At 41.0% G+C, this 20,683-nt stretch overlaps 1 protein-coding gene across 7 annotated transcripts in view; it reads left to right on the top strand.

The window, feature by feature from the left end:
• Positions 1–20,683, top strand: part of pcdh19 (protocadherin 19) — a 77,573-nt gene that overhangs the window by 30,411 nt on the left and 26,479 nt on the right. For 4 of the 7 annotated variants that reach the window (XM_044126572.1, XM_044126568.1, XM_044126571.1 and 1 more), the window contains exons 3-4: positions 9,114–9,172; positions 14,469–14,641. In XM_044126572.1, coding sequence (XP_043982507.1) covers positions 9,114–9,172; positions 14,469–14,641 — 232 coding nt within the window. Of the gene's footprint in view, positions 1–9,113; positions 9,173–14,456; positions 14,642–20,683 lie in introns of all 7 variants that reach the window. The other 3 variants (XM_044126570.1, XM_044126573.1, XM_044126567.1) reach the window with 1 other exon arrangement.

Raw genomic sequence — 20,683 nt, 5'->3', positions numbered from 1 at the left:
TCAATCCATCTCCGAGTGACTGCATCCGCTCACAGAGCCTCCCAGTCTGTAATGAGCTGCTGCAAATCTCCATCAAACTAAAATGTCTGGAAAGATGCCTTGTCACAGTGAGCAAGAGAAAGAAAAGACAGGGAGGGAGGGCAGGGGAGACAGGGAGACTACAGCTGCGCCGATGTGAGTGGCAGCCACCTTTAAGCTGCCGAGAGAAATTCCTGCACTCCTTTCTCCACGCCGCAGAAGACGAGTCGATTCGGGTTTCTAATTTCTGTCGTCCTCGCCGAGTTTATTAAAAATGTGCTCTTTGCTTACTGATTTCCAAAGTGAGTGAAAGAAGTGCTGTTTATTCAGTCGCTGCTCTCGCGTAAGCATTTAAGAGAAATGTGTTTACATAATCTGGAGTGTTTCTGAGTGTTTATTTTTAAGGCCCGGCCCAGGGGAGGCGGGAAGAACCTTTGGGAATATTTTCTGCTCTACTTTAACATCCCCTTCAACACTGTGGCTGATATAGGCCACAACGCAAAGGATAAATTGCTATCTAGTGATTCTTTGAGGAAAGAAAGAAATTAAATGACTGCTAAGAATATGTTTGTAATGCCTATTCCTATGGGGAAACGGAAAACACAAAATCTACCTGGATTAGACTGGCTCCTTAATGTTTCCGAAGTCTGTTCAAAAAAATTACCACCTAGCTCTCATGTGGCGCCATATATGCACATTAACGGATTTTAGGATGAGAGGAGTGTGCAAACTTTTGAGTCTGACATCCAAATTAAAGAAAATCCCTCAAGACTTGCCTGGAGGGGAAGTTCCCTGCTATTTGAATTTGATTGGGCTCCCCAGGCTTTTAGAAAAGTAAGCCGATTTCTTTTAGGAAACAGCGCAGATAGTCGCTTTCTTCCCTCCCTGCTTTTCTCTCTGTTGAACCATGAATTATAATGATGCGATGGAGCAGAAGTTTTCTGGATCTGAGAGCGAATGCAGCCCTGACCACTGAACAGGTGTTAAGTGAAACTCTATCCCCTCAGATTGAAGCAGTACACTCCTATTCACTCTAATGGATACTGTAACTCCATCTAAACGGCTTAAAAGCACCAGCCTTGTGTCGACACAAAAAGGCAAAACAAAACACCGGTGTTATGTGAATTACAAGGAGGAAGTGGGGTTTTATCCTTCAAATGAAATCTTGGAACCAAACAACAAAGGTAGAAAGACCAGATTTGGGTATAAAACATTCATATCCTGTTTGGCGGCATAAATAAATCAGAAGATTTTAATAGTACAATTTCAGTCTCCTTAAATTACCTCTGAACCTGATTTTTCTTAAATTTCCACCTCTTCCAAACAAACGTCTCCACCGATATACCACAGTCTGCTGATCCGAAAAAAAGTAATTGAAGAAAATTTTAGGATTTAATCACTCTGACCTTAAGAATTTCTTTATAGTATTAATTTCTTAAGTTTATTGTTTTTATATTCATGGATTTTGCCATGCATTGTGACATGTTGAAAACCACGTTTCATGTTGTTTGATGTGAGGAAATAAAGAAGATCATCGGTGATGTACTTCAGTGCATCTGCTTTGGGATCAAGGGTGTGAAATCCACAGAGTTCTGCTGCATCAGAACTGGGTCCGTTACTTTCGTCATAATAAATTAAGGATAAACTGACCACCTTTTATATTTCAATTCTCTATGAATTCCCCAAAGAAGTCAGACAATTAATAAGTGACATCTTTGGTTTCAGTTGGTGTGTGGTGTTTATTGCATGTGAGAAAAAACCCAACCTGTAGCTGCGTGACTTCTCTGGTGATCAAATTGTGTTACAAAAGACGTGCAATAAAAGGCATTGCACCTTCCAAACAATAGACGGTTATTTTTAGGTGCTACTAATTGAGCAAAAAATGTTTTTCTGCTCATTTATGTATTCCCAGAAACACAGCAGATCGATTAACAGATAGTATCATTTCTTTATTTCTAGGAAAACAACAGAGCTGCAATAAATGCAATAAAAACTAAATAAACATCAGTCGATGTGTTAGTGTGCAGGTCTGATTTGTTTGTTCATGGTCTAATTTTCTGGCATTTAGTTTTTAAGTGATTTCTGGCTAGAAAACCTTTGGATTTGATTTCTTTAAATCTTAAAAAAAAAAAAAAAAGGTTTACTGAGGCACAATTGGTTTCAGGGTTTGCCAACTCAAAATCGACTCACCCTGCCTGGGAATGTATAATTTGCACCCTGAACGCAACCAACAGTTTGAAACACGTTGGGGCCCAAGCGGTGATTCCCCGCTAAGACAGTCGCTCCAACTTTAAGCCTTTTCAGCGTCAGTCGTCTCTGCTGGAATGCAGACGTCTGCAAATGGGTGCTATTATTTAAAATCTTTTCATCATTCTGAGAGGGAGGGAAATAGCTTTGACGTTGAGCTGCTCATGAATAATGAATGCTGTTTCTATCAATGTATGTATAATTAATCACATCTCCTACTAACTGGACTTCTGTGGAGCCTGTGGTCCTGAGAGATGTGGAGACTGGTCTGCACTTTTTGTCTGTGCTCCGTGGTTGAAAGCCAGTCGAGTGATATGCAGATTTGAATGTGGGTGGTTGATGCACAGGTGGTGCAAAAACAACAGCATCATGGAACAGTGGCTGATTGTTTCTGGTCTGAATGGGAAAATATTTCCTCCGTTTTCACGGGCGAAGGCGTGAAAAAACGAGGAGGAAACGCAAGCAGGAAGTGCCGTTGTGTTTCAAGCTTCATTGTTTTGTTAAAAGCCTGTTATTTAGCATGACCACACAATGCTGAACACTGGTGGTCAGGGCCATGTGTGACCTCACGAGCGCGCTCGGCAGTTTTTTTGTCATCAACTCGTAAACAGTGCAGCACAAGCAACGGCGAAGCGACAAAATGTTTTTAAAACCCCTCCACAGAATCACTCACTTCTGTGGCGTGATTGATTTCCCAATGAGCGACTGGGTTTGGGGTGAACTTATGTGTGATGAAGTGAAATGATGCAGAGAATGTGGCAGGTTATTCGTCACACGTGTACCCTTCTGTCACAATTGATTGTGTATAATTTGAGTTTGCAGGGAAGGCAGTTGATATTAAATGGTAACAACTCTCTGTATTCATCATGCTGGGCCTCTTTGAGAAGGCAGAAATAGAAAATGTAATCCCATCCACAGCCATAGCTGCGCCTCAGGCACTCTTTCACCCTTTTTACCACTGATCCTCCCTCTGGGGCTCTGCCCTCTCTAAAGGAAGAGGGAAATCTATAATCTAGCAGATGGCAGAGGTCTATGAGAAATCTTATAATCAAGTTGAAGGTGTTGTTGTTGGTCACCAAAGGGGAGGGAGCAAAAGGTCTGCGATAGCCGAGGAGCATTCCTCCTCTCTCGGAAGGTGAGCAAAGCGCAGGTCCGCCGCGAACAGGTGCATCCATCATCTGCGTCTTGTCCGTGGGTGTCAGGCCGCCTGAATTGGAGCTGCTTAGAGGCACGGCTGGGTGCAGACCCAGAGGCGGGGACGTCAGGCGCCAGCACAGACTTGTGAGTCAGGGATTGTTGGAGTGGTGCTTTTGTTCCAAATAGGAAACAGAGAGAGTGTGTGTGTGTGTGCAGGAACGCTGATGTGCAGGAGGCTCAAAGTGAAGCATTTCTTTTCACAGACACTGTGTAGGGAATCAAAACGTTACCTGCAAGTCCAAGCGCTCACAATGTAGCCTCGATGTGTGCTGCAGAACTACATGAAAAGAGCAAATGCTTGTATGGAATATTCCCTTCTTGCACGAGGCAGGAGCTGCTAGGAGATTCTCACAGCTTTATAACCTTGAGTTTAAGCAGCTTTAGCAAAGCAGAAAATATCACAAATAATCCTAATTGCAGCAATGTGTGCCAAAGGATTGATTGTTGAATATTGTATTCCAGATAAAAGAAATAAAATACAAGTTTTGGTTTTGATTAAAGAAAATAAAACCAAACGCTTCACAGATTAGAGCAACAGTTGTTACCTACTTTTCCTCCCATTTTGGTACAAAGAGTTAAGCAAAAAGTCAACTTGTATGAAACTCTGTAATATCTTTCATAAAAATGTTGATTTTTATCTGATTATTGTGACTGTTTTCCCATGCGCCTACTTTTTTTTTATTATTATCATTTTGCACTAGGATATCCACAACTCAAGGGACTGACTGATGGGGCATTACATGTAATATTTCCTTCCTGGGCGGAGACACAACCTAGTGCTGCTTAAATACAAAAAGTAGCAGACAAATTTCATCTGACAGTCTTAATAGATTCAGTCTCGTCTGTTGTTCTGTATGTTTAAAGCCTGCGTTTCAGCGTGGCAGCGAGAACATTAGTTTTTCCACAAACAGCATGGCTGGATGTTCTTTGTCAGCTAAATTGATGACATTAAAGAGTTGCATCCGTGGCAGACAGACATGAGGGAATCAGTTTTTCTTCCATATGTGCTCAGTGTTTCTACCCCTCCACTCCCTCCTCTCTTGATCTATTAAATGCAATTTGTCTCAAATGTTAACTTTAAAGGATTTATTGTTCCCTTTGCGGTTGTGGCGGGGTCAAAACTTTGTAAATAGATAAATGTCAATCCGTTTGGTGTTTTGTTTCCATTTTTAAAATGGAGAAGAAAAAGTGTTTCTTAGTTTGCTTTCTGGTTTAAATCTGGCTTTCAATCAGCTTTGATGGTGCAAAGAGTCAACCAGCTGTGTCACATTTTTTTCCCTCCCTTTCCTCTCCTATCGGTGTGACATCTGCTGAACTTGTCGGGTGTTTACTGGTGTAACAACTGGTGTCTTCACCCCTGCTGCCGCCCTCCCCCTTCACGCTGATGCTCCCGCCCGAGCCCCCATACGATGAATACACTTGCATCCAGACTGCCGAAGCAATTGTCACGCTGAGAGGAAGGCAAATCAAATCTTATGGCAGAAACTAGGCGAGGAGATTGCTTTTCCTCTCAGTCGCAGGGAAGCGAGTCCAGCGCTCCCTCTGGTTCTGATGGAGGGAAAGAAGAGACGGCTGAAAAGTGGAAAGCTGCTGCGTTACGCCGACGTTCCTGTTGGGCAGGTTGTACCCATTCGCCCTCCTCCCCTCCAATCTCTTTCCACTTCTTCCTTCCACTCGCCCTGACACTACCCATCAGTCACTGGGTGACACCGGGGACTACATCCCTGCCTCCAGTTGTTTGGATGAAACGGAACAATAATTAGAGGGATAGAGTGACTCTGGCCGCTGAACTGGGGCCGCTCAGATCACAACAACACATTGTCCAACCTGATTAAGCGGCCATTTGTGGCATCCGCGCTGCAGTTAAAGAGTCCGTGATCGCCTTGCGTGAAACTTGACCTCCCTGACATTGACATGTCCTCCAGTTTGAGGTCGGTCAGAAATGTGGGGGAGGACGTTGCATTTCTTTACAGGAAGCCCTGACTAATGCGTCTGAATCTTCCTCAGAATAGGCCCTCTTGACTGACTCATCGGTGCCTAAGGTTATGCCTCTCATGATGATTTATTGTTTATTTCCCTATGACAATTTAATAAACAGAGGAAAATAGGCCACATTCTTTGATTAATGGGGAACTGCAGTTTGGAGGAATAGTTGAAGTGGAAGTAATGGAGCTTCCTCAATGCACCAATTGCCAGGGTTCAGACGCCAGGCTGGATTAGTATTGACTTCATGCGTTTTCCAGGTCTGGATAAGTATGACAAAGAAAATAGAAAAATATTTTTCCATTCTTCATTCCCTAATTGATTACATACATTTGTCTTTCTATGCTTTTTTCTTTCCCTCTTCTTTCTTTCCTCTTTTAATTTTTTTCATTACTCTCTTCTTTGTTGTTCCCTCTTTCCTTTGTCTCTTTCTGTTTTTCTTCCTTCTTTTCCATCTTCATCATTTTGTCTTTCATCTTTCCCCTTTCCTTTTATTCTTTGCTTCCTACTTTCTTTACATCTTTCCTTTTTAGTCCTTTTTATTTTCTATCCGTCCTTTGTTTCATTACATCCTTTCTTCTGCAGTTTCATTTTCCCGTCTTTCACCCATTCTTCCTTATTGTCTTTCTATTTGGTCATTTTTTATTCATACCCTTCCAACCTGGTCTTGTTTCCTTTCCTCTCTTTCTCCTTCCCTTCTCTCCTTCCTTCTTTTTTGATGATCTTCTTTTTCTTATTTCTATCCTTTTTGTTATTCTTTCATTCTTGCTATTCCTTTTGTCTTTCCATCCTTTTATTTTTTTGGTGTTTCATTTTATCCTTTCTTTCTTTCTTTTTCTCTTTCTTTCTTCCCTTCTTTATTATTATTTCTTCTTTTCTTTCTTTTGTTCCTGTTTCCTTTAGCCTTCCATTTTATACTATCTTCAGTCTTTCTCTGTTCCCTTCCTCTCTTTTTTTCCTTCTTTTCCTCCCAATTTCCTGAGAACTCTGTTGATTTGGGTCAGGAACGGTTCAGGATTTGGACGTGAAGAACCTGCTGGAACCCTTCAGTCGTGTTGTGGAAAGTGGAGCCCCATTTCAGGACAGGGACAGGTTGTGAGTTTGGGGGGTTGAGTGGGTGTGTGGGTGTTGAGTGGGGGGGGTTTCCGCCGTCCTCTGCGGGCCGTTCGCACCCAAAACATGCCAACCAAACTAATTACAGCCTCCCGCCTGAGTGACATTCACAAGATATTTTCTATCTGGTCTTTTAAATGAAGTTTTCCTCTTGTTACTCATGCCTTGCATTTTCATTAGTCTCTCAGTGGATGTGCAGCCACTGTGGCAGATGAGGCAGTTTAATTTTTGTGTACTGGGATCAAAGCGCCACGCAAGTGCGACACAAAACATTATGCATAAACTACACAGTGCATAATTTCTGTATTATACAAACTTGAGTCATTGTATACTGTGATACCCATTCATGCCTCTGCCATGGGATACATGTTTAATAAACCTTCCCATACAGGTGCATTTGAAAAATTTACCTTTGTTTATGAATTAATTAAAGGAGAATTTGACTTGCATTATTCTGCCACTACTGTTAACTTTGATATGTAATGGAGTCAAGCCGAATGGGAGCAGGAGGAGTCAGGGGTAATACAAATGAACAAACACTGTGTGCCCCAGATTATTCGATACTACTGAAATGTTAATTACATTCCTTCTCATATTTTATCCACTACACTAATGACTTAAAGTTTAATTAGGGGTAAACGGTAAAAGGAGAAGGAATTTCAATATGATGCATCATTATTAAGTAAACATCCTGAGCCTGTGTTAGCTTGTCTTGTGATTTCTCAAAATTTGGTGGACTTTGAAAGATAGACACACCTCAGAAGCTCAAGTTTTCCAAAATGGCCCCAATCCAAATCAGCCAATCACATGGCAGCAACTCACATTTAGGCTTAGATGTGGTGAAGGCGACTTGCTGATGTTCCAAACAAGCATCAGAATGGGAAATAAAGGAGATTTAGCGGGCTTTAAATATGGCATGGTTGTTGATGCCATACGGACTGGTCTGAATATTTCAGAAACCGCTGATCTAAAGGGATTTTCACACAAAACCAGTTCTTGGGTCTACAGAGAAATGTTTGAATAAGAGAAAAGATCCGCAAAGCGGCAATTGTGTGGACAAAATGCTTTGTTAGAGGAGGATGGACAGACTGACTGATATGAAGGGTTGAAGCCACACCAGGTAGTATATGTGCTAAATAAAACATTTGGCTCTGGACTGCTGATTGGTTAAGATCAGGGCTAATGCTAATAGCCAAGCAGAATTGGTGTTCATATTGTTGAAAAGGCAACAAATGACTAGATTTGGCTTGAATTGGTCAAAATCTGACTTCACCTACTAAGGTTCAGCTTTCTGCTTGTGCATTTATTTTTTTTAAATGACATTTATCTTGGCTGGAACCTAGTAGCAATCTAAATAGTCAAAGTGTTGAAGCCAGTTACCTTCAAACAAGGTCAGCGTTTGCACAGTCATACTCCATTTCAGTCCAAATGTGTTTTGTCAATGCATATGACAGCTGCACAGGCCCACTGCTGCCTCAACAGCAGGCCTGCGTCAAATAGTTGGTCCACTTGATGATCAGCAACTGTGCTCCAGCGGCTACATTAACCTCTCTTAACATTAGGAAAGAGGATTTTCTTCTTTCAGCAAGGCTTTGATGCCAGTACGCTACACTTTCCTCGGAAATCAGCCGTTGACTCTGGCTTTATCAGGATACAGTGTCTCCTCTGTGGAATTTTAAGTGAAGACTGTTTTCTTTCTGCAGAAACTCCTGCTTCGTGTCCAACTTTGTCTGGGGAGTCATATCTTGGCCTGGTGCAGAACGGGGAAATTCCTCGGAGAGGTCTTTGATTTGCCACTGCTCTCTGGCGTCTCACCTAGAGTCAGTAGATGTTTGGCAGATGTGGAGGGGCTACCTGCACAAAAGTACTCTTATTCCTTTTGTCATAGATTCTACTAACTGAATAAATGTGGAAAAAATTTACCAAAGGATACATTTTAACTTTGTTCTTTAATATGGGTCAGAGATCTATTGAATGCATATTCTGAAAGCCTTTTCATCGTGCAATCGCGGAGTTAAGATTCCCCCGGTACACTCTTAAGTTCATCTATTGCTCTTATAGCTATTTATTTATTTAATATTTCAACATTAATGTCTTCTCCAACATGGGAAAAGCAGGGCGTTCAGAGAGAGAGAGAGAGAGAGAGAGAGATAAGGAGTACCTTTCTGTTTCTTCTCCTATCTGCATGATAGTCTGTCTTCCCTTATGACTCCATTTTAAAGACAGTGGGCTGACCGGCAGGGTGGGGAGGGAGCATGGGATCGAGAGCGGGGAGGGCAAAGAGGAGAAGAGCGGCTGCGCTCGCTGCAGCACTCTCCTCTGCTGCTCTCAGCTCTCAGTCAGTCTCTCTATGTATGTGCTTTGAAAGAGAATAGGAATCAGCCCTTTGAAAGCCGAGGCTGCTCACCAGGGCCTTTGTGTAAAATAACATTTCTACTGAAAGCCAATTACTGCTAACATTATTTTGGTTGCTTCCATTATTAAAAGTACCTCTCTCTGTTGCCCCCACCATCCTTCCCTCCCTCCTTCCCTCCCTCTTCATCACTCTCTTGCAGACGGAGAATTATTCCATTGATTCCAGTTATGTGAACAGCAGAGCCCACCTCATTAAAAGGTATGTCTTGATTAGGAATTGTTACCAGCACCTCATTACCATTGTTATCTGTAATTGTTTTATCTTAATGAGAGCACCAGTTGGTGCAGCTTGCATGTGTACCTGCATGTTTTTTTGCTTTTTTGCTCAGTGTAATTGAAAAGGGGAGGATGAGATATTGGGATAAATAATGTTACTCTGTGAAGCATTTAGGTGAAACAAATGTTTAAAAAGGATGTTCAGATTGTTCACTATAAGAAAGATAGTTTCTTGTTTTAGAATAAACTACTTCCACCTCTCTGATTTTACTTATCAATAGGACATGAGGGTTATTTTCCATCTGCTTATGGCTCACTGCAGGAAAGTCCAAATCTGCTTTTATAATCAAAAAATCCACAAAACATGTGAGGAATTAATTCACATTTGTTTCCAGCTTACAAGCACAAGAAATGACAGTTTATTCCTAAATTTAACATTTAACATGGAAGATAAAGTTGATTAACTTAATTACTTATTTTGCCTCAATAAATAAAAAGCATTTGAACACATTGTTACAGAAATACAAAAACTGTAGCAGGAACCTGTAAAATGAAAACATTTGAGGTAAAACTTGAACTATCAGGGTTCCTATGCAACCTGGTTTTAATGTTTTCCTGGATAAGTAAGAACAAGTAAAATAACAATTTTTCTGCTCTTCCTTTTGAGCGCACTCTCTTTTCTACTTCATCAAATTAGAGGGCTTCCTTTTAAATAGCTCATTATTAGCTCTGACTTTAACTGCATTGTTTCATTCTCAGTAGTAGGTTGCTTTGGATAAAAGCATCTCCCAAATGCAGAAATATAAACATGCTGTGTTCTTTCTTATTTTTGTTTCTGAATCTTCCTTCCTTCTGTTTTTATTCCAATACTTGTATTCTTTGTTCTTTCTTTCTTTTTGTCCCTTGTTTATGTCCTTTCTCCATTTCTTTCTCATGTTCCTCTTTCTATTTTTTTTATTTTGTTTTACCTTAATTTTATCTGTCCTTCCTACATTGTGTCCTTTCTCCTTTCCTTGTTTCTGCCCTTCTTTTGGTCCCTCCATTATTTTCTTCCTTATATTTTTAATTCTCCAGTTTTTTACTGGGTTTTTTTGCCCATATGCAAACCCTGCCCACTGTACACATATCTGCCATAAGTTCATTGTGAATGTTTTAGTTTTATTTATTATTTAAAATTACTACAAAGGACTGGAAAGTTGAGTCTGGAGCAATGTTTAATTTTAGCATGAAAAATTTGCAGGAACCCTGCAGAGTCTGCCTTCAATAAGCTGCCTAATCCCAGAGGCATAGGAAACCCATTTTATTTATTTCCAAGTAATTAAAATGAAAATTTCCTCCCCAAAATTCAGCTTAGTTAACACGTTCCATAAGCTTAGAAAAATCATCTATTTATGGTATTAACGTGTACAATTTCAAAAGTTCAAATGAGAAATAACCTACATTTAATGAGATTATTTATGGTTTTTATGCTATGTGCACTCTTTGGATGTGAAGTGATATTTCACACTACATCTCATCATTATTATATGGCTAACAATGTTGTTGTTTTTGCTCTAACTCAATATTTTACCCCCTATGGAAATTTCTGGACAGTCTTCCTGTGTTTTACTAATCTGCTGTAATGTTTTTCACCTCTAACACACACAGCTTTAGATTTATTTCTCAAAGCATGTCTGATTTGGCACATATCGTTCCAAAATATCTCTTGTAAATTCACATCTTGCTCTGCTGAGGATCTTGACTGGGGAGATGCAGACCAGCGTTAGCCCCCTCTACGCCCTGGAGATAATTCGCCTCTGAACATGTTCTCTTTGCAGCTTCCACTAATTACGTGTGGACAAAAAAAAAAAAAAAAAAAAAATCAAAGGAAGGCTTGTTCTGCTGTTTGATAATTTAAGTACTTTGAGCGTCGTAATTATTAATGATTAGTGCTGCCCTCAGGTCTCTCTCAGATGGAGGGAGAGCTGGGTCTCGACCGAACGGGCCGCATCGCGTAGAGGGAGACAGGCAGAGGCACCGACCCCGACACGATTACAGTTCCTGCTTTTCTTCTCCGTGTTCAGATTACAGACTTTTCCAGACTCAACTTTCCAGAGGATCTCGGTCCTTAACATTGATTTTTAAGATGTAAAATAGTAATAGTAAATTCACCATGAATATTTGATAGATATTTCCACAGTCTGCAGGCTCTAAGCATTCAGAAAATCAGAAGGAAAGAGAAAAGAGGGGATACAAAGAAATAAGGATTTTTGGAAGACAGAAATGAAGGAAATAAGGGTACATGAAAGGAAACAAGGAGGATGCAAGGAAGTGAAGAAAGGAAGGAAAGAAGGAAGGAAGGAAAAAAATGGGATAGGTGTAAAAAAGAAGGAATGGAAAGAAGAGGATACAAGTAAGGAAAGAAAGGAAGGAAGGAAACAAAGGAGACACAAGTAAGAAAATAAGGAAAAGAAGGAAGGAAAAAAGAGGAGAGAAACAAGGTAAGAGAGAATAGAAACAAAAAGGATACAAGTAACGAAAGGAAGGAAGGACAGAAGGAAAAAATTAGAAAAGGAATGAAGGAGAGAAGAAAAAACCACAAGGAAGAAAATAAGACAGAAAACAAAGCCTTCTGTGTTTTGTGTTGTGTAGGAAACCTGTTTAGGAAAAATGTTTAGCAGACACTTTGTTAAAAAAAAACCCTAAGATTTATTAGATTAAATCCACAAAGCACCAAATTCTTCCACATTCTAACTTTCTCAGATTCCAGACTTTCACAAAAACTAAAGCAGCACCTCAACACTATTTAAAAGTTTTCTCTGGAGGTGTTCAAGGCAACACTTTCATGAATAATATACACTTGAGGTCTCCTTGTGTGAAGAATCAAAGAATAAATGTTTTCTTTGTGCATTGTTGTTCAGCCCACTTGATGCGGGATACTTGATAGGGCTGCAGGAATTCAGCGTCACGGTTTTGAAGGGGGTCATAGTGAAGTTCCTCGTACCTCTGGAGGGTTTCTAACTCTTCTTGCTGCAGCTCTTGGTTTTTACCTGCGGTAAAACAATCAAGCCTTTCTTTTGTTTGAGGCTGTGCCTTCCTTTTGAAAACCCATTAAGGTAATTCCCCCTCCTATCTTCGTCCCTGCCGCTTTCAAAAAAAAAAAAAAGATTCCTTGCATTAATATAAACAAAGAGCATTCAAGTGTGGGCCTCTGCAGGATACTACAAAGAAATCCCCTCAGGAGCCAGGGAGCCTATGGTCTGGGACAGGTGCAATTACAGTGATAACATCAGAGCCGGCATTACCTCCGCTGCAGTCCTCCCTCCCAGCTTGGGCCCAGGAATGCAACTCTACCTTCTACTGTCCTTCACTTCCTCCTGTTCCTCCTTTTACTTTACCGTTCCTTTTTGTTTAAGCTGACCCCCCCCCCTCACCACCCCTTTCCTTACAAACCAACGCTTCTTATTTTCTCTCCCATGCAAGAAACGTGTTCATTCCAGTTTAGTGTTGTTTGTAACGTAGGATTTGTTCCAGTGGGAAGGAAATCAAACGAGGGGAAATCACGCTGTTACTGTGCAGCTGTTGATTGTGGCCCCCACACCCCACCATCTTTATTGACTGTGAGCCCCAAACAAGACAGATGCTCCGTTTGTGTGCTTCCAGCGCCTTTCTTCATCCATCTCCCTTGCAGGATTTCCTGATTACTGCAGTATTTGTTTGATTGTAGTGAGAGACTGCCTCCTGTTTGTTCGTTGAAATGTCCTTGAAGACGGCACATCCATCCACAATGTCCCCGTCTGAATCACCGCATACTTGCTTTGTGAGGTTCAGAAATATGTGCTTAATCCATAAAAGCTCTCAAAAGATTTGCACTTCCTTCTTATCTTGTGGAAACTGCAAACAGAAGCCAGACAGACTTTTCTTTTCAAAGGTGTGATGTTTAAGGGCGACTTATTCTAAAGTAAATTACTATTATTCAAGTTTGAATCCCTGGAAATGTTCCGTGTTTATTAACACAGCAATCAGAGATTTGTAAATGCTACCCTCCCGTTCCTATCATACTTTGAACTTATACTTTGAAAAGATTAATATTTTTCTTTAAATCTATTAAAAAGGTTCAATATGTTTATTTCTAGCTTTCAGGAAAGAAATTGCCAATTATTTTTTTTATCAGGGGAAGAATTGGTGATTTATTGTAAAACACGGTTTTACACATTTTTATTTTATTTTTTTTTTACAAAAGACAAACAAATTTTAAATTGTCTTTAGTATTCCACGCTAGTGTTTACTCCAGCTCAGATTTTCCTTTTGTCACTTTATAACTCCATTTCATATCTGTGCCTTAATATTTCATTCTTTCCTGCTTTCATGCACTTAGATATTAGTTTCATATTCTTTGTGGTAACATATTTTTAATCCTTTATCATTTTTAAAATGACAGTAGATCTGAGTGAATTATAAAAAAATTACTTAAATTAAAAGTTCTCTTTGAGGTCTCAAACTGATTGGTATCATTCAGCAGATAGATCAAAACTACAAAAACACAAAATGATGCACCAAAATAACCATCAACCCATTACTGATTACTGATATCCTCAGTACTTTCTCTGTTTCCGAGGGAATAGAAAAAAATTACTTTTAGTCAGAAATCTCCACACTTCTAAATCCTGTATATTCTAAAATAGAAATAGGTTGAAAGCTCAAAGAAAAGTTTTTTGAACACCTGAATGACCTGTAAATAAGGTTCAACATGTACAAAATACAATTTCCTTTTAAAGGCTTCCTTCTCTGTGCCTCCTCTGACGTCTTTCTTAAACGCCTCACTGATACTGAAAATATGAAACCTTTTATATTTAAATTAGTTTTTACTCAGCAACAGCCTCAAAATCTGAGTGTTTCCAGCCCAAAATGTGTTAAAACTTTCTGTTTTCTGCTAAAATGAGCTATGGGTCCATTTAACTTGGTATTGATTGGACAAATCACCTTAAGGACCTGAAAAAGTCAGGTTAACACAATCAAAACTCAAAAACATTGTGTCATCTTCCTGCAGTAACAACTTCCATACCAAAGAGAGTTTAAATATGGTGGAGTTTCCAAAAACAGGCCAGCCAGTTTCTCTATATTCTGTTGGTGTGCGTGTGCGTGTGTGTGTGTGTGTGTGTGTGTGTGGGGAGGGAGATTAAAAGACAGGCAGCTAGTCAAAAACCATCAGGGACCAAGCGACAATGACCACCGTGTTAGAAAAGGTGATGTGACAGTTAATCAACATTTCCCTTTTCTCCCTCCTGGCCCCCATGTAGCACATCAACGTTCAAGGACCTGGAGGGCAACAGCCTGAAGGACAGCGGCCACGAGGAGAGCGACCAGACCGACAGCGAACACGACGTCCAGAGAGGACACTATGTTGACACGGCTGTCAATGACATGCTGAACATGACCGTCCCCCCCAATGTTTGCCAGCTGCCAGACCAAGGTAAGGAAGTATTTGCCTGTTGTTATGTGTGCAGGCTGCGCGCATCAAGAGGTTTGGAGGATGTTGTTTCCACTTTCAAGATAGGGTCCAATATGGATTTGTGTGTTTGTGTGTGCTTGAGTCTGTTTTTACTCAACCAGGACGTCTTTTAAGATCCATTATGTCCACTGCAGGTATCAGATGTGCATAAATAACATGACCCTTTTTTTCGTCTTTGATGTCCTGCTCTCAGCTAATGTGAGGGATCTCTGACAGATAAGGCCACCCTTTGATTGCAGCTTAGGCAACTTTATTGACTGATAGCAGCCAAGTCGGCTCTTGAAGCGAGGGCGACTTCAGACGTGTTTGAATGGCAGCAATTAGAGCAGAAGGTGGAAATCTACATATCTTCGCTTGTGTCCTTATCCATTATTCAGTGGGAGCGTTTAGCAGGGAATTAATGTTGATGTTTCATTTCTCATCGGCTGTTTTAAAAAGAAACATTCACTCAATCGGCAGGGGTCAGGTGACAGGGTCGTGTTCACTCAGACCGAGGAAGAGAGAGGGGGTCAGCGAGAGGAGAATAGCAGGATGAAGCTGTTTCAGGATGTTGCTGGGGGTATTTATGAACTCAAAGGAAAGTGCACTCACAGGTGCTGCGGCTCGCCAACACGTGGGAAAATGGTCCAACAATTTGAGATGATCTGAAAATTAGCAGTTTAGCTCGTAATTAGTTTTAGAAGCATCTGTGGAGGAATTCCTTTGCTTATCCACATGTCACATTTGCTCCAGTTTCTTCAGCTTGTGGAAGGTTTCTCTTCCTGTCTAACATGAAAATAATTTTGGTTCATTTCACACCAACAATGCCCTACAAAACACTGTCTAGTAACTCACTAATTCATTCTCTTGCTTCTTTAGTTCACATAAGGCAGGAGGTTTTAATGAGCCAAAGATAGGCGGGAAGGAATCCTGCTTTAAAAATATGCATCATGTTCAAGAATGAACACAATGTGATTTATTTGAATTATTTAGCCATCTATTTTTACCAGTCGCCTGTTAAGTTTGTGGGTGTGGCTTGAAATGCAGTAAAAGATGTCTGCAGGCTCATCTTGGCGTATTTACCCAACCAGATGCTTCACTTGGAGCAGTTTTGCTGTTTATGTTGTTTGACTGGGGAACAATAACACCATGCAACCTTCATTTTATGTTCGTCGAGAATTGAGCGATACAAATGCATCTGTCTTTCTGGCCGGCAGCTCTCCTTGTTTTTATTGTTGATGGGGGTTTTTTTTGGGCTGAGAAATGCAGATGCAGGTGTACGGGGTGAGAATGGATGGCGACCATCAGAACCAAATTGTCCCGGGTGTTCGCCCGGCAGCGTCGGCCTTTAAGAGGCGTAGAAAAGTGAATTGACTGTCTAGTGGTTGCCAGCTGTAATTACTTCACAATCTGCGAAAAAAAAAAATCCTCATGCCTCCAAATAATGCACACTGACAGGTCTTCTGGTAGTGGGATCTCATTATTGGAGACAATTAGAAATGATGTACATGAAGAATATTACAAGGGGGAGAGCTCTCTGAGGCGGTGCGTTTTTCATTAACACCACCAATGATTGTATCTGTTTCAGCAAAATGGAAGCGTGTCTCCTGAATGTCTAATGCAGCACAACACTGCCGGTAAACAGAGCAAGAGGCTATTTCACAGTGCTGTCCATTCTTTTGACCAGAGTAAAATAGATGATAACAGAGTATCTGTGTGGAATTACAATGTGTTTGCTTCTTATTGGCTTTTTCTTTTCTTCCTCTTTCATCTCCACTCGCTGCAGGGTCACTTTTCCCCCAGCATTTCTTTTTTAGTAAAAACAAGGTTCCTCCACGCTGCAGAAAATTATGGAAAAATATGGAATTAGATTTATTTTTTCTGGCATAGATAAGGCTGGAGAAATTGATTCTTTAATTCCTGGAACCATTGTTTAAAAGTTGTATCCATCTGTCCATTCATCCAAAAGCATCTCTTTTAATAAGTTTAACAATTATTTCATCTGTCCACTCATCCTTTCAGCTGTCTGTCCATCCATTCATCCGTCTATCTGCCTGTTTTTCTGTCTTTCATAGGGAGATTTTTTGGTGATACATCAAACTTTACAAAAGAAAAACATACTCGTACTATCTGTCCATCCAACTCTCTTTTATCAATCTTCTCACCATCCATCTCTCCGTCTGTCCATCCATTATCCAGTATTCGCCTATGACTCTGTCCATTCCTTCAGTCTCTTGTTTTTGCTGGATCTTAATGGATTGACTGGGAATTACGGAAATTTAAGCCAAGAAATGTCTAAAACTGCTATACAAGCGATACAGAGTAACTCTGTAAAGACTGTCGGGAAGCTAATGACGGCCTCGGATCTTTTTTTTCCCCATTGTTTTGGATGTCAGTCTGCTACAGTGGTCACACCAGAGGGGCTGTTCATAGTTGTTAAATGATTTGCCCAAAGATGACATGCAGAAATGTAATGACATGGTGGATGAAATTGTCCCCCGTTTCCATCTCAATGGTCTAATTACACAGTTAAAGGGCGGAGGAGGCTGACAGTGATGGGCACATGATGCACAGTTGAATCCGTCTCTCCCGGTTTATGCAAGTTTTACATGATCAGAATTTCTCCAGAGCTCCTCAGGAGAACGCCGTGGCTCTGTCGTTTCCCTGCTGCTTGTTTTACCCCTCCGTACGAACCGACTCCAGCATGAAGGCGGAAAAACAACCTTTGAGGTTTATGGAAGATGAGAGGTACAGTGGTTACACATTATGTGCTGATGCGGGTTTTGCTTTGAGATCGTCTGTTTTAATTGACAAAAAAACGGACACTTTTCTGTTGTGTGAATAGGGGGAGATTTTTAGAAAACAAAGCGGCATCTCAGCTAAACGCCCCGCTGTTCAGATGTCTTCTGGGAGTAAATCTGCTGTGTAGTGTGCTGTGCCTCGCCTGCCAGCTAAAGCAGAAAACAAGTTGAGAGACTGCGATTGCCAAAGGACTACAGCAGCACGCTAGCTAAGGATAGCAGCACCTACTTTTTGTGTCTGTGTTTGATTTTTATTGTTCTTTTCTCTTGTGTTGATAAGTGTAAAGAACAAAAGGAAGTTGTAAGAGGAAAAGGAGGAAGGGTTAAACTCTTGGGCTTTTCACCATGCAAATGTTTACCATTCCCAGTGCCATGCAAAGGCTTTGTTTGCCCAGAAGACAAGCCGCTACCTTTAGACAAAGACCCGGCCTTCCCTTCATTCTGTTAACTTTCATGTGGGAATCCGATCACAATGGATTTCTCCCTCCTCTCTGATCAAGAAGCAAGGGCGGCTCCAGGAAATGTTGTAAGAGGTGTCCAGATGGGGGCCACTAATAATATTTGAGTGAGCACAACAAAACCAGGAGCCTAGAAGAGTTCAGGGAGTTTAATATAAAAGCATCAACTTAAAAATAGTAGCTATACACCAGGAATTATCCAGTTAGCACAAGCATACACCACCTTAAATGTTGGTGTCCATGATTTTAAGTTGCTGTATCGCTCCAAAACTTTGACCTATTTGTGATCATGCTACTATAGACTGGCCCACCAGGTCACTGTTGCCAGTTCAGCAACTTTCTTGCTATATTGATCAATATTTCAACCAAAAAACATTGATATAGACCAAAATCGGAATTGGTAGGATAGGCTTCTTAAAGATCGGTAATCGGTCAGAAAACTGCAATCGGTGCACCGCTAATTTTATCTTTCAGATGCTGAAGAGGAAGTCTAAGCTTCTAGGTATAATATTTCTAAATCAACACTTCTAATTGTTCCTCATGTCAGGTCCTCCCCTGGAAGCATTGTCTGTGTTAGACAAAGACAGAGTCACCTGCAAATTTTTAAAGGTGTTGGTCAACCCCGCCTGGTGACCCCACTGAGGGACAGACAGTCAAATAGTGGTGTTGCTGGTGGGTTGGACTTTTTTCTATCCATTATTTCTCCACAGGCTTACCAAGGTGACGTTCAGTGAAGTGCTTGTGGAGAGATTTTCGACTTATATCTGAGTGAATAACTCCTTGTTGAATCCCTGCCTGGAATCTAAAGAAGAGTGTGTGCTCTTTTCAACGAGCTGACCTTAAACATCCCTCACCCTGTGGATTAGATTAGGAAAGTATCTGAGGACCAAATTATTTTAAATCTCTTAAAATCTATAGACGGAAGGGTATCTTTAACACCTAATCTGCCAGTTGAATAAAAGGACGATGTCGATGCAACTATAAACTGAGGAGAAGAGCTATATATAATGAATTCCTCTTTATCTCTACAGGCATGTCTGTGAAGTTAGGGGGGATTTTGTTGAAATAGGGGACCTGCTAGCTTCGACTCTGTGGAACCATTAGTGTCAGGGGAACTGGCTCTGAGGGGGCTGGTAACAAAGGGAGCTTAATCTATTTTTTCCGACTTTCTTTGATTGTTGTAGCTCACATTGTAATTCCTCTCGGATGTGGATGAGCTATGGTTTTCAAGGATTAAGATTCATGTATTGTTAAATCGCTCAAGTTACTTCAGCAGGAGTGGAAAAGACGGGGGCGCCGCGTCATTTGCAGCATTGCCATTTTCTGGTTTTAGAGGGTTTGCAGCCTGGGTTCTGGTATTGTTTCCAGGTCACTGTGTAAGTGCTCATCAAGTAGATTCAGTCGGGCCTGGGCTGTTAGACTCAAAGGGGATGCAGGACTGCTCAATTAGCCAGAGCAGGGAACCGGGCGCCTTTATTTCTGACATATTCCTCGGCCTCCACCTCTGGAGAATATCTCTCATCTATCTGTTAGCTCCCTGTGGGTGTGTGCCTGAAGCTGAAGCCCAGGAATGGAAGCCCCCTTTGTGGGCTGCACATTTCTTCATATTCCCTTTTTCCATCAGTAGATCCGCAGGGTTTCACTGTTCCTAATTGATTTAAGCCCCTCCTCCCCCTACTTCCACCTTTTTTCTCTTCCTTCCTCTCTCTCTCTCTCTCTTTTTCTTCAGACTGCAAACAGCTCCAACCCACATCTCCCAAACTTTGTGCCAGTCAAGCACTTCCCTTTCCCCCTGTTGAATTAGAGGAAGAGTAAAGGCACCTCACATGTTTCTGCCACGAACTTGCCCTAAATTCGGCACGGGAACATTTCTAGTTTGCAGTTCTCTGATCTACTAACGAAAAATGCTGACAGGTGTCAGAATCAGGAAGGCAACAGGAACGGGGCTGTGCTGACAACACTACAGGAGGCGGAGAGAGTCTGTGTGAGAGGGAGACAGAGATTGAGAGATGAGCTGAGAGTCTACTAAGCAGTCTTAGTGAGGGAAAATAAAAAAGGGAAGAAGAAACAAAATCCCTGACAGGCAGGAGGGATTTTTTTTTCTCCATTCCTCTTGCTATGAGGTAAAAGGAAATTTGCCAGAGGATGTGACTGATTCCCAAACAACATTGGATTGAATTAGGCATCAAAACTGCTGTACAAGACACATGTTGCAGTGTGATACTTTATGATTAGATTAACAAGTAAACTCCACTCTGAGACCATCCATTTTGATTTGGATTTGCCTAATTTAATGTGGGAACCCGTGGAGGTAAAATGGCTGACAGTGACAAAGAGCTGGGTGCAACATTAAGGTAGATAGAGTGCAAACCCACTCCATGCTTGCTAGCAGGTGTAGTGGAGTCTGTAATGAACAACCCGACATGCAGATTTTTGCCTCCGAGTTGTGGAGACGTGAGGATAAAAAAGAGAAGGAAATAAAATGTCATTCCAAGCCGTGTCCATCTGGGCTTATCTTTTTTATTGTGCTTATCAGTGAATGAAATTCTGTTACACTGTGAGGTGCCTGGCTGTGTCATATTGAAATTACACCTAATATAATAAAACAGAGCAGACTGATATTGATTTTGCACCTTGTAAAAAACGACTCATGTGACTGGAGGGAAAGATGTGATTTTTCTGCTCTTTTTCCTTCTCACTGAGCGATTTTGAAAAAAAAAAAAAAAAAAAATCTGTTCAAGCGCAGCTTTCATTTCTCCTTTAAG

This window comes from Gambusia affinis, linkage group LG09, assembly GCF_019740435.1.
Source record: "Gambusia affinis linkage group LG09, SWU_Gaff_1.0, whole genome shotgun sequence".
NCBI lineage: Eukaryota > Metazoa > Chordata > Actinopteri > Cyprinodontiformes > Poeciliidae > Gambusia > Gambusia affinis.
Note: the sequence above shows the minus strand (reverse complement) of the source record. Positions and strands in the feature narration are given on the sequence as shown.